A 13,115-nucleotide genomic window follows, 5' to 3' on the forward strand; every position below is an offset into this window, starting at 1 on the left:
CGATTTAAACCCGTGTCATAGTGGAAAGACACCCATGCCCGGTAGTAGGTAGGTAGTATAGCCCGATAATAGGTTGATAGGATGATGATGGTGATACATGAGTATATAGTTAGTTACACATATACGTGATAACTGGAACCGATGCATAAAACGTTTTAATAAATTAATGCGCGCACACGGACCCTAAAAATCGTTGATGGAATCCCAAACAATATGGATATTGCTTTTTGATACAATTTGGAAATATTGACGTGGGCTTTAGCAATTATGTAGATGAAAGTGTTCCGAGAGATAAAATAAAATCGGAAAAGTCGTAAATCCCTCACACCTGTTGAACTTGTCACAACCCTAGAAAACTGGCTCTGAGTTGAAGCGAATAGGAGAAAATTTAATACTTAATTCTGCAATGGATGAACAAAAGCAAAGACTTCTGCTTCCTTAAAAGGATTCTTTAAAGAGAAAACTGATTTTATTCGTTTATAACGCTAGACTGAGTTGCTAATTGTCTTTTTTATTTAACTACAAGTTTGCTCTTGACTGCGAACTCACCTGATGGTATGCCAGTTATATTAAAACCATACCCCTTTGGTTACTAGAACGGTCAATCGGAAGAGTGGTAACCAGCCACTGTGGAAACCTCACACCAGACCAAATTGCCTCTGCCGGAAATCAAACTCGGTACCTACCTCTCACTTATTTCTACCTCACTGTGCCAGAGAGCTCGCCAAAACGACAAGAGGTTTTTTGATGAGTTCTAACTACGAAAAGAAACTTATCGTTTTAATTAATTTTCTTTTGAAAGACTGTTGAATAATAATGATTGAATTAGCTCTTAATAATTTATTCTGTCTGTAATTTGTTTATAATGAAAATGGAATGTAAATTTAACAACCAAGTACAAACTTCGAAACCTGCAGAAATAGATATGAGCTTAGCGGTTTGATGGCCCTGACCTCAATTTACAGAATGACCTATATTCCTGTATTTTTTTAATATGGAAAGCGGTAGTAAATCACGACCTAAGTATAAAGTATCTCCAGTACTCAATTTAGAGATCTGATTATAATGATGAGAACTTATAGATATGATTACAATGAAAAGAAAATGGACGTTCGTGTTATTAACTTATTAGATTTTTAAAGTACCTGCTTATTTATCCACTTATGATTTTTGTAAGTAGCAAAGTTATAAATATATTGGTTAACAAATTTTTTTTTTTTTTTCTATCAGTTATTTAAATACTTTTTTTTTAAATCGTCAACACTGAAATTATAACAGAAAAATAAAAACACTATCAAAATTTATAAACAAAAACCACTCCTCCGCTTGCGGGGCTTTTTAGTACCCAAGCAACCGGCGTTCAGGGCTCCAGAGTGAGGAACCTCCTCACAATACGCGCTGTTTCAAAGACTCCTGCCTTCTGATCGAACAACCAAGCGAACGCTACTTAAGCTGTTTGTCAAAGCTTTTCGCAAGAAGATCATTGACTGAAACGACGATCGGAACAACAGTCGACTCAACACCCCACATAGCGGTAATCTCGTGAGCAAGGTCCAAGTATTTAGATACTTTTTCCTTTTCAGCTTTCACCAGATTATCGTCATGTGGAATAGTAATGTTAACAGTTATTGCACAGAGCACTGATTGATCGACTACCATTATTATTATTATAACTTATTAACATTTAATTTAGTTTTTGATATAAACCTGTACAAAACATTTGTCAACCCCATACAAATCTTAATAACAAGACACTAGAAGTGTTGAGTACCATATACCCACTGGCGTGCATAGAGGGTATGCACAGGGTATGCAGATGATATAAAATTAAGAAAATCTCCAGTACGAGTTATAAAAAACTTTAGGTTTGCCATTGTAATAAAAAGCTTACCGTCAAGTATTTATAACTCGTACTGGAGATTTTCTTCATTTTATATCATCTGCATACCCTGTGCATACCCTCTATGCACGCCACTGCTGATATACCACGCCTTCCTTATTATGAGACGATAGTTTGCTATAGTGGGCCTTTAATCAGTGATTATGATGATGACGATGTATATAGAATATAAGTAAAATAAAATAATAAATAAATAAATACTACGACAATACACACACCGCCACCTAGTCCCAAAATAAGCGTAGCTTGTGTTATGGGTACTAAGATAACTGATGAATATTTTTATGAATAATTACATAAATACTTATAATATACATATAAACACCCAGACACTGAAAAACATTCATGTTCTTTACACAAACATTTTTCAGATGTAGGAATCGAACCCACGGCCTTGGACTCAGAAAGCAGGGTCGCTGCCCACTGCGCCAATCGGCCGTCTAATATATATAGCGTTCTCCTCCTTTTTAGATGTCGGTTCATAAAACGTTGCTGAAAACAATGTTATCGAATTAAATGTCAGCACCGTTATTTTTGGGCAAATAATGGAAACAACGCTTGCACGAGCTGACTGCTGATATTAATTTTACTGTGCAATTTGGGCTGTATGTTTTATCCATATATTATTCATTTTGTTTGTTATTACAGCGGTGGTAGCTTAGTGGTTTACACTTCGGCTTCGCTTTCGGGGGTATTCAGTTCTAACCCCGACCCCTCTAACTATTCCGTGATATGTGCGTTTTTAAATTATATTTAAGGAATTAAATATAACTTGCTTTACGGTGCTGGATAAGATCGTGAGGAAATCTGCGTGACTGGAAGTTCTCCGTACTTTCAAAGACGTGTGAAGTATACGCACCCGCATTTGGCCATCGTGGAATACATCCTAAGTCCTTGTTATTGTGAGAGGAGACCGGTGCCCTGTAGGTGGGCCGATAGTGGGTTTAAAATGATAACGATGATTCATTTAACTACGTTTAATACTATTATCCATAGAATTAAGAATATACAGAACCCTCACTCATTTTTAAGCTCATTAAAACATTACAGTTAATATAATAACTGTCAACTGCTAATGGAATACTAGAATGGATAACCCCATTCTTCTCTCTAACCGCCTGTTTGAGAAACATTACTAAAGTGGAGTGGTTTTTGATGCTTCAATATTAGTCGTGTACGGTTTCTGTATTTTCTTAATTCTACGTGTTACCTATCTGCTAACCTACCAATGTTATAAAAATTTCCAAAGACGCCAAACTCAAGTAATACCAAAGTTTTAATCCTTTTTTTAGCATGATTACCGGCAGGTAATCAAAGTAGCATGACGCAGGAACTCGCTCATATTTCCCGAGATAATAAGATAGCCTTTGTGCGCTCTTCCAGACTAAAATCTAATTTGTTAGATATATAGAGAATGCAACAAATTTCAGCCAAGTCGGTTCAATCGTTGCGATGTGGTTGAGTAACGAGCATACAAATTTTCGCCATTATAATATTCTAGCTTCTGCCCGCGAATTCGTCTGCGTGACTTTAGTATTGGTTCCGAAAATAAATGAAAAATGTTAAAGTAATAGAAATTCCCGAAAAAACTCTATTTCCTACGGGAGAACACGCTTAGAGCGTGATAACGAATAACACTCGGACGAAGTCGCGGGCGGAAAGCTAGAATGTTATAAAACAACAATTACATTATTAAAAAATTATTGTTGTGTAGCAATTATTTATGCTTTTCCCACGGGAATATTTTGTAAAACTTCAAGACGCGTGGCGTAGATTACAATAGTTTGTTAGTTGTTACTAACTAGTTTTTGCTTCAACCGTTGTCTGCATATTAACATAACTAGCTGACCCGTGATACTTCGTTGCACCAAATCGGTTATTTTCGGAAAACACGAATAAAATGACATTTTCTAAAATTGAATCCTAGCTAGATCGATTTGTCGCCCCCGAAACCCCCCTTATACTAAATGTCATGAAAATCGTTGAAGCCGATTCCGAGATTCCAATTAAATATATACAAGAATTGCTCGTTTAAAGATATAAGATATCATAATTCAAAATATTTAATTCATAGAAAAAATAAAATATATGAAGCAAATAGGTACGTTCTATATCGATAGAGGATACATTGACTTAATATTCCATTCAGTGTTCTGTATCCAATTCTTTTGTTTGAATAGCGAAAATGTGGCGAAACGGATGTTTTATTTAAGGTACAAAGTGATTGGCTTAGTTTTTTTATCCCACCGCATGGAGGAGTGAATGATACGAGTTTGTTAGACCCCCGCTCGGGGTTATGTACTTACATTTTATGCCTAACAATAAAAAATGGAAAAGTTACGAGCGCTAGAGTCGTTTTGTTTAAATTAAATAGTTCTCTTAACTATTTCTTTCAATACAGGAATAGTTAGTATAGACAAAGTTCAATATAATGTAATTTATTGCATTAATTATTTGGAGTTGACAATAAAATAAGAAAAAATAAAAAAACATATAGTTATATTTATAACTAGTGAGCCTATAAAGATAGTAACATATTAAATCAATTTCAGGGGTTATACTTCAAGTTAACTATCATCACTAATTTTAAAGTCATCGTCATCACACATCAACCAATGACCGGCCGACTACAGGGCATGGGTGTCCTCCCACAATAAGATGAGGTTAAGGCCACCACGCTGGCCCAGTATGGATTGGTGGACTCCATACACCTTGAAAACATTATGGAGAACTCTCATGCAGGTTTCCTCACGATATTTTCCTTCATGCGTCGAAGCAAATTATATTTTAATTGCTTAAAACGCAATTTCACTCGGCTCGGGATTTACTCGGCTGTTATTGCTTACAATACTCTACATCTATTCAAAACAAACACGTTACAGCAATATAGTTTCAATACCCCAAACATTTGTATAGTTATGAGTAAAGTTGGGTTTGTAATATTTGCACGTACTTATATGTAAATATACGAACAAAATTTGTGATTAAAACATCATCTATAAAATATTATAAATGCGAAAGTTTGTAAGGATGGATGGGTGTTTTTTACTCTTTCACGCAAAAACTACTGAACCAATTTGACTGAAGTTGAATGGCGATAGATTATAACCTGGACTAACACATAGGCTGCTTTTTATCCCGGCAAAATGTTCGGTTCTTGAAGGATGCATGAAAAATAATAAAACCGCGTATGAAGCCGCGGGCAACATCAATAAAATCAGACTGCAAACAGACAAGCATCACTTACTAGTTACTACCATGACATAAAGTAGTGTTATTTTAATATTGGTGACGATTTATTTCAGAATAATGCTTATGTTAAGGACGTCAAGATATGCCGAATAAGCTGTCATTTATAAAAAAATACTGCTTAAAGACAAGGTAAGCTCCCAGCAAGACTAGCACAGGCTCTGACAAGGGATAAAATTGACTTGTCCACCGGCCAAAGCACGGTAATAGCGAAAATAAGAAGCTTCATCACATCAACCCATTACAGGCCCACCATAGAGCACGGGTCTCTTTCCACAATGAGAAGGGGTTAGGGCAGTAGTCCATTACGCTGGCTCAGTGCGGATCGGTGGACTCCACACACCTTTGAGAAATTTAGGTGGAACTCTCAGGCATGCAGGTTCCACACGATGTTTTTCTAAACCGTTGAAGCAAGTCATGTTTGAATTACTTTTGAAAATGAAAAGTTAGAGGTGCGTGCTGGTATTCGAACTTGACCTTCCGAAAGTTAAGTCGAGCTCCTACACACTGCGCTATCACCGCTACTTCGCTGTTTCATATTACACGTAAATTATTCAGAGTGGATAAAACTGTAAGTACTGTAATTATTGTTGTGCAGAAATTATTAAGGGGGCTAATTACCAATGCTTAAGGCAGTATTCCGTCGTAGGACCGTAGTCCACCAAGCTAGTCAAGTGTGGATTGGTAGACTCAACAGAATATTTTTAAAAATTGAGAACTCTCAGGCATGTAGGTCATCGCGTCGTTTTCCTTTACCGTCAAAGAAAGTGATATTTAATTTCTTAGAAAGCAAATAACTGATCAAAATGTAACGCAGCTGTAATCGGGATTATAGTGATTGCATTATGATAAGTAAAAAATACTAACTTGACTGACTCCACAAGGTGTTCCTTCAAGAGGCGGTGCTCGTTTAGACCGGCATACGTGGGGCATTGAGCGGTGTGCACACCACAGTCGAGCGCAAGAAGACTTCACTTTCACCGACTTGCAAACTGAGAATCTGTTGAAATAAAATAAATATGATATAAAACCATAATCATCCTTAATCAATTAGTGTCCGACGGCTGCTTGCAGTCAATAAGGAGAAAGACTCACCGCGGTGTTTAAAGATTATTAGCACATGTTCTAAAATCCAGAGACAAGGCTTATGACCTCTGAACGAGCTCGTCATATCTTAGGTAGCACTCCAACAACACACCGCCACTAGACAGGTTCCGAGTGGTGGTGACAGGCGATCAGTATACAATTGTCACCAACCGCGGGTGTCGTATGAGAGTTACGAGCTGTTCTGGCCTGAACTATCGCTCGCGACCTTGTTCAGGATGCCCAGTTCTTAACCGGCAGTTTTAGCCTTGGATTCGATGCATTTTCCAAAGTTGAGATTGGGCGATATATTAATACCGTCCAAACTTCTTCATTCAAACACTTAATTCAATTCAAACTCGTCGTCTTTTCTATCTTCTTTTCCCATCTGGTAACTGTCAGTGGCCTTCTACCCAAATAAGCTAGTATGTTTAAGGTACGTACGAATGCTAATCTATTCCTGAAGTTTTTGGCCCTAGGATCTAGGACTATTAGGGAAAGTTCTACACTCGAAGGGTACTCCCTCCCTCCCAAAAGTCTAATTACTATTATTTGTTTGACCACTTCACTTTCGTAATGCTAAATAATGATCTTATTAGTAAACGGGGAGTCCCAGGTTCGATCCCTGGCACGGGGGCAAACTTAATGATTTCTGTAATTACTCTGGTAGGCGGTTTAAGCCGTGGCTAGTTATCACCAAGCAAGCAAGACGGCAAGAGATTTAGCGTTTCGGTACGATGGATAGCAACCGATAAGGGCTGAATTTAACTAGAATAGCCGACGATAATTAATATGTATTATATAATTAATTGTTTTATTTTATTTTATAGCTCTATAGCAACACAAAGTTAAATCTTTTGCGAGAATCGAACGCAATTCTGTGATTCGTGAAATCAAGAGCTGTAATCGTAAATGAATGGACCCTTATCTATTGTTCCCAATTATTGAGGGCGCGATCGGGGCTAACGAGAAATTCCTGCCATTCGTACTTACACGTATCAATACCTAGCAACCGGGTAAGGTTTCCATTGTGAATTTAATTATACTTTAATGAATATCTTTATCTTCGCCGTTTGTCCAGACTGCATATCCCCTTACAAACCTTGTCAACGGTTGTTGAATCACGCAAACAATTGCGTATTTTTTTTACTTTCGCAATTGTCTTTTTTTTGAGTACATGCGCATAAATTTTGAAGATAATAAAATTCAATACTTTTTTGTATTAAATTAAATAATAATTATGTTTAAAATACGTTAAATCAGATATGAAAAATTAGTAGGTACACGATGAAACAGCTTATTTTCGATAGGAAATAATCCGGCCAATTCCAATCACTTTTTAAGTATGTTAGGTTATTAAATTTACTCGAAAGAATTACGTAATAGTTAAAATATTAAGAGCGTATAGTATTATGGTATTCTTGATGTGCGTGTTTATTACATTCTTGAAATATAAATAATTAAAAAAATGCAAAATCAATTTAAAAAAGTTGTATTACTTTGACAGTTTGTATTAAAAGCAACCTGTTGCCTTCCCTGACATCTGTGTAAGCTAATATGATATAGGGATTTTATAAAAGTAGAAATCTTTAATAATAAAATAGATTAAGTTATGATAGGGCTGATATATTTTTGTAAAAAAATATAATATAAATATAAATCATATACAGGATCCCTTCAACAGATCCTGACCTGATAAAAATGGGACCACATGGGAAGTATACGGTTTATAAATGACAGAGTTCTGAGCTAACAAACATAAACACTGTGGACCTTCTCCTTTTTTGTAAGTCGGTTAAACAGATAATACATAAACACTTTCAACATATGTTACACACATTCATCTTCATTCTTCATTATTCTACTAGTCAAGCATTTTTTTTAATATCGAGGAAATTGTGAAAACATTTATAATACGCCATTTTGTTCTGGCAGCCATCTTGGACTAATTTTGATTAAACATAGCTAAGAAAATTGTCAAATAATGTACCTTTTAAACAAAAAAACAAATTTAAAATCTGTTCATCTAGCCGGAAAATACGATGCCACAGATAGACAGACACACACAGACACATCAAACCCCCCAGTCTTTTTTGCATTGGGGAGGTAAAAACAACCACAAATGTCGTCCCGTTACTATTAAGTCAGATATGCTAGTCATCACTACAAACTATTTTCTTGAGGTAGAAGGGCTTCATAACAATATGATGACGCCAGAGCTTTCCTCGAAAATAAGACTCACCCACGCTTTTATGAATAAGTATAAGACTATTCGCAATATTGACTTCCGAATTCTGTATTTATTCAATAAACATGTACAGATTTAGAGTCAACCGGAACAGTTTTATAAATATTTAGATATTTGTGAAAACTATTTTGTTTCTGGCTAAAAACTTGTTTTGATAGGTACGTTTGTGGTATCTAAACCTACCATAGCGCTGGGTGTTTTATTCTCCGACTATTTGCATTCAAATATCGAGCCATTACAGCCGATTTAGCGTAACGGCCAAATCAAATATATTGTTTAAATGTTTTAAAACCTATCAACGTTGAAAAGTCGCAGTACCTGTGGTTTTCTTGGTACGTTTTTTTTGCTTATTATATTATATTTTTGGTCATGGTTGCCAAAATCAGGCCCTTTTTATACTATGAAACAACTACAAAGAGTTGAAGAAAAAACCCGTTAACAGCGTGTTTTTAAAATGTACACTTAAATCGTTAAAGGCGGATTCAATTACAGCAGTTCTGTGACAAACTTCTCGCTTACACAGCGTGCTGTCTAGCTAAAATTGTAGCTAAAATCACATTAACCGTGAAATCCGATCAGCGATTTCTTGTTTATTCAGTTGGTACGAATAAGTGTGATGCAACATTAAAAGTTTGTTAAAACCACTAGGTAACTTATGTTTTCAGACAAACCTCTCCTGTATGAGAGAGAAGGTATTTTGTGTAGTAGGAGAAGATTCTTCTTCTTTTAGCCATGATGCTCTTCTTCAGTTGGTAGGAATAAGTTGGATGCAAAATTAAGAGTTTGTTAAAAGCTAGGTAACTGATGCTCGTGACATAGTTCCTTTCAGACAAACCTCTCTGGTATGAGAGAGAAGTATTTGTGTAGTAGTAGGAGATTCCGTTTCTTTTAGCCATGATCCTCTTTTGCGGTCAGGTCTTCTTCTGCATGCTACCTACCTACTTTACCTACCTTTACCTTGTTTAATAAGTTGAAGAAGTTCATACTTTTTGTTGTACCGCATCATATGTCCACAATATTGTATCACATGTCTAAAATCCATTAGTCGGAGATTGAATGATAAATTTTTAATTCCACTATTAGCCCCTGACTGCAAAATGGTAAGTGATTGAGCAGTCTAAGATGGTAACGGGCTAACCTTTTAGGGGCAGATATATTACACCCAAACCCCTAAGTTACATCGTACCAAAACGCTTTATCGCTTAGCACGCCCAAAGCCTCCCTCCCATCAGACCAGACCAGAGAAAATTCTATAATTATAAATTTCCAAATTGCCTCTGCCTAGGATCAAGTCCGGGACCTCCCACTTAAAACACAGCGCACACCGTTGCGCTAGCGATCGTCCAATGAAGATGGAATAATATAATGTACCTACTTAATTTAATAATACTTACCCTTCGCCAAATTCAGTGCGGCACTGCTCATCCATAGTAAACACATAGTTTGAGAGCTCCTTAGCACCACCAAGTTCTACCCCCTCGTCCCGACTCCTTTCATGCAGGCACCACCATTTCCTGAAAACAAATCACTGTATTTTCATTTGACCTTGAAAAGATTGCGGACGAGAATCGGTTCAACTAATTTCAAAGTTAGAGACTTTTAAATTGTATGACCGGCCATACCGGCCATAATGTAATATGACCGGCCGACCGGCCGGGCATATTACATTGGCTGAATGTTTTGCTGTTGTTCCTTAAAGAATTCCACCCGATATCTCCTTAGAGATTCAGGGTGGAGTACCCTGTAGCTCTAAGGAGATATCGGGTGGAATTCTTTAAGGAACAACAGCAAAACATTCAGCCAATGTAATAGTTGCAATATTAACTTGTGCTCTCTTTCTATGTTCTATCCACAATGGGAAGTGTTCTAAAGATTTGTTTTCATTTATGACACCATAACTTTTCTCTAAACGTTCTTACGCGCACTTGCAATTTGTAAATACTTATACATCTACTGTGAAAACTACAATTTAAGGAGGTTAAAGAGGCAATTCCTGAAACCAACAGCAACCAAAAGCAAAGTCAAACCTGTATCATCAACCGATTAAGACTTTGAGCTGTCAATCGACCCTTGTGTGTCGTGCCAATTTGTTTTATCGTGTTAATTCTTCTTCTCCACCGTTTCCTTTAGTTAATGAGATGATGATTTTTCGTGATGAGATAACACAAAAATACACCCTTCACGATTTTGCTGCTTATTTCTGCCTATTAGTGGCATATGAAAATTACTACAAATGGTCGGGTCCTACCAGCGGAAAATTTTTAGATTGCGAAAGCTTATTATTTTCATTTCTGGGGTTCAACTTAGTTGCTTTAATTTACTAACTTCGACTTTTCATGAAACTGCTCCTTGGAGCACGAAGACCAGGCATAGTTGTGAAGCGTTGCCAGTACAGTTGGCGCCATCACTGATCCTCTGAGCCCGTCCGTTTCACACTGTCCGTCGCCATCGTGAGTGAGACCCAACCTAGAAAAAATGTAACAAAAATTAAAAATATAATCCAACATAGAGATTCATTTTACAAAAATTCAACAGGCTAGTAGATTCTTTCTAGGAAATCCAAGATTTTGGTGTCATCATTTTCATGCTATGGTTGTTTTCACGGTGGCCAAGAACAAAAAAGATACTTCGTTCGGCCATCTAATATTTCAAAAATTATAACAAATTCGTTGTCGATTTTGTAAATAACAGCTGATCCAACGAAAACAAATTGCTTACAATCTGAAGACGACTTAAAGTACCTCCTTATCCCAGAAGAGCAAGCGTGCTATTCCAGCGGGATTCAAACAAATAAACTTTGTTACGACTTAAGAGGAAAACCGGTCATGACAAAATTTTAGTAAAAAATAGCTTCTTGCATTTTGAAGAAATACTTTATACTAAAAGGGTTGTAATAATGTAATTTTACTTTAGAATAATGCCTACAGGTTAGGTTAGTGATGATGCTGTCTAAGATGGCTCGATAGCTGGATAACCTGTTATGCGTATGATATATAATAGTATTATATTATATTGAATCCATAACGCTTAATCGCTTAGCTTAGCCACGATTTTGTCGGTAGGATGGTAATTTCACGGAGCTAAGGACCGAAAGCCTTGACCACACCATAGAAATGACCCTTGCCGGGGATCTACCGCGGGACCTGTAACTTATAAGACCACAGCGCTAACCACTGCGCCACGGAGGTCGAAAAGTTCAATATAAACTCGGTGTTGGAAAACCTTTGAGAAGTATTAGTTATGAATCAAACAATTACGGCGTTGATTCAATGAAAGCCACGCACAACGCTGCGCTTTTATTAATGTTGGGATGTGGGATGATTGAATATGCGGCAGTAGTGTTACCATGTCGTATTTTACTGTGGTACAAGTGTCAATTAAAAAAAATGCCTCGTTGGTCTAGTGATTAGCATGTCCAATTATAGATCCAGGAATCCTGTGTCCGATACTGAAAAAATGTATTGGATTTTTCAGTAAAACCTTCAGCAGTAGCCCAGGGTTAGGAAATAGATGGTGTTTTATTCCCTGACCATAGAATGCACAATAAGCAATCAATCCCGGTTGGATGACCTGCTATGTCATGCTTATGTTAAGGTCATCAAATTTTACTCACTTGCTCTATGTGTATATCTCTGTAACAAATTTTTTTTTTCTTCGGTGTACAATAAAAGTGTATTCATTCTTTCGATAATCATAGCCAGCTAAAATAAAGTGTCCAACTGCCAAAGCACGGCAACAGGGAATATGAGAAGTTTAGCCCCGTTTATATATTATTATTTGGATACAGTGGCGTGCACTTGATACACGCACAAAAGCACTGCATACCCTAAAATTGAAAAATAGCCCTTATAAGAGGAGGATTTTTTCCATTTTACGCAATTTTCCTGCTGTATGCATACCCTGGTAAGAAACCCAATGCACGCCACTGTTTGGATATACACGTATATTATTTGGATATTTTTTCAATGCGCCAACGCTCAAAGAGTTGATAAAACTGTGGGAAAAGATAACATTTTGTGTCTTTCTCCGGAAAGAAAAATATCTAATGTCCCTGCTAGCCGTGCAGATGTTTGCAGGCTGACGGTAATATAAAGTGGAAGCCACTTCATACACATCTAATTAAATGTAACGTGAGTGTAATGTCAGTTCCTTGCCAGCTTCCGCTGAGTAATTACGAAATACAAAAGTGACATTAGACAGCAAAGCTCGCAAGATTTACTTCTGTCGTAAGTCTGCCGTAAGACTCGTTATCACCTTCACAACGCACTACTTCAATTTTAGAACTGCGTAAGTTTTTTTGACCAAGTAACATTTTAATTTTATATTTAACTAGTTGAATGTAGATTTATAACAATATTTACCACCTGTGTGTTCTCGCTCACGTTGCCCTACACCTAAGCCTACCTGGAAGAGATCCCTGCTAAGCGATAAGGTCGCCTTCGAATCCTATTTCCATCTTTGTATTTCTATTCTTCTTTTATTTTCTTAACTTCGTAGTGAAAAAAATAAAGAGTTTAAATAAAACAAAAAAATAATTTCTGACACGCATACGCCAATGATGTTATGAGATAGACAGCTAAGAGCATATTGTGTGAATTCGATTATGATTTAATATATAGGTGTTAAAAGATACTG

The 13,115-nt window shown here is 36.7% G+C and overlaps 1 protein-coding gene across 1 annotated transcript in view; it reads right to left on the reverse strand.

Moving 5' to 3' along the window:
- LOC120626264 (A disintegrin and metalloproteinase with thrombospondin motifs 3-like) overlaps positions 1-13,115 on the reverse strand; it is a 70,335-nt gene that overhangs the window by 29,875 nt on the left and 27,345 nt on the right. Inside the window, exons 5-7 of the mRNA XM_039893700.1 lie at positions 10,806-10,946; positions 9,875-9,994; positions 6,017-6,149 (exon numbers count right to left, since the gene is read on the reverse strand). Of these exons, the coding sequence (XP_039749634.1) occupies positions 6,017-6,149; positions 9,875-9,994; positions 10,806-10,946 (394 nt within the window). The remainder of the gene's footprint in view (positions 1-6,016; positions 6,150-9,874; positions 9,995-10,805; positions 10,947-13,115) is intronic.

The sequence above is a fragment of the Pararge aegeria genome, chromosome 9 (genome assembly GCF_905163445.1).
Source record: "Pararge aegeria chromosome 9, ilParAegt1.1, whole genome shotgun sequence".
NCBI classification, from domain to species: Eukaryota; Metazoa; Arthropoda; class Insecta; order Lepidoptera; family Nymphalidae; genus Pararge; species Pararge aegeria.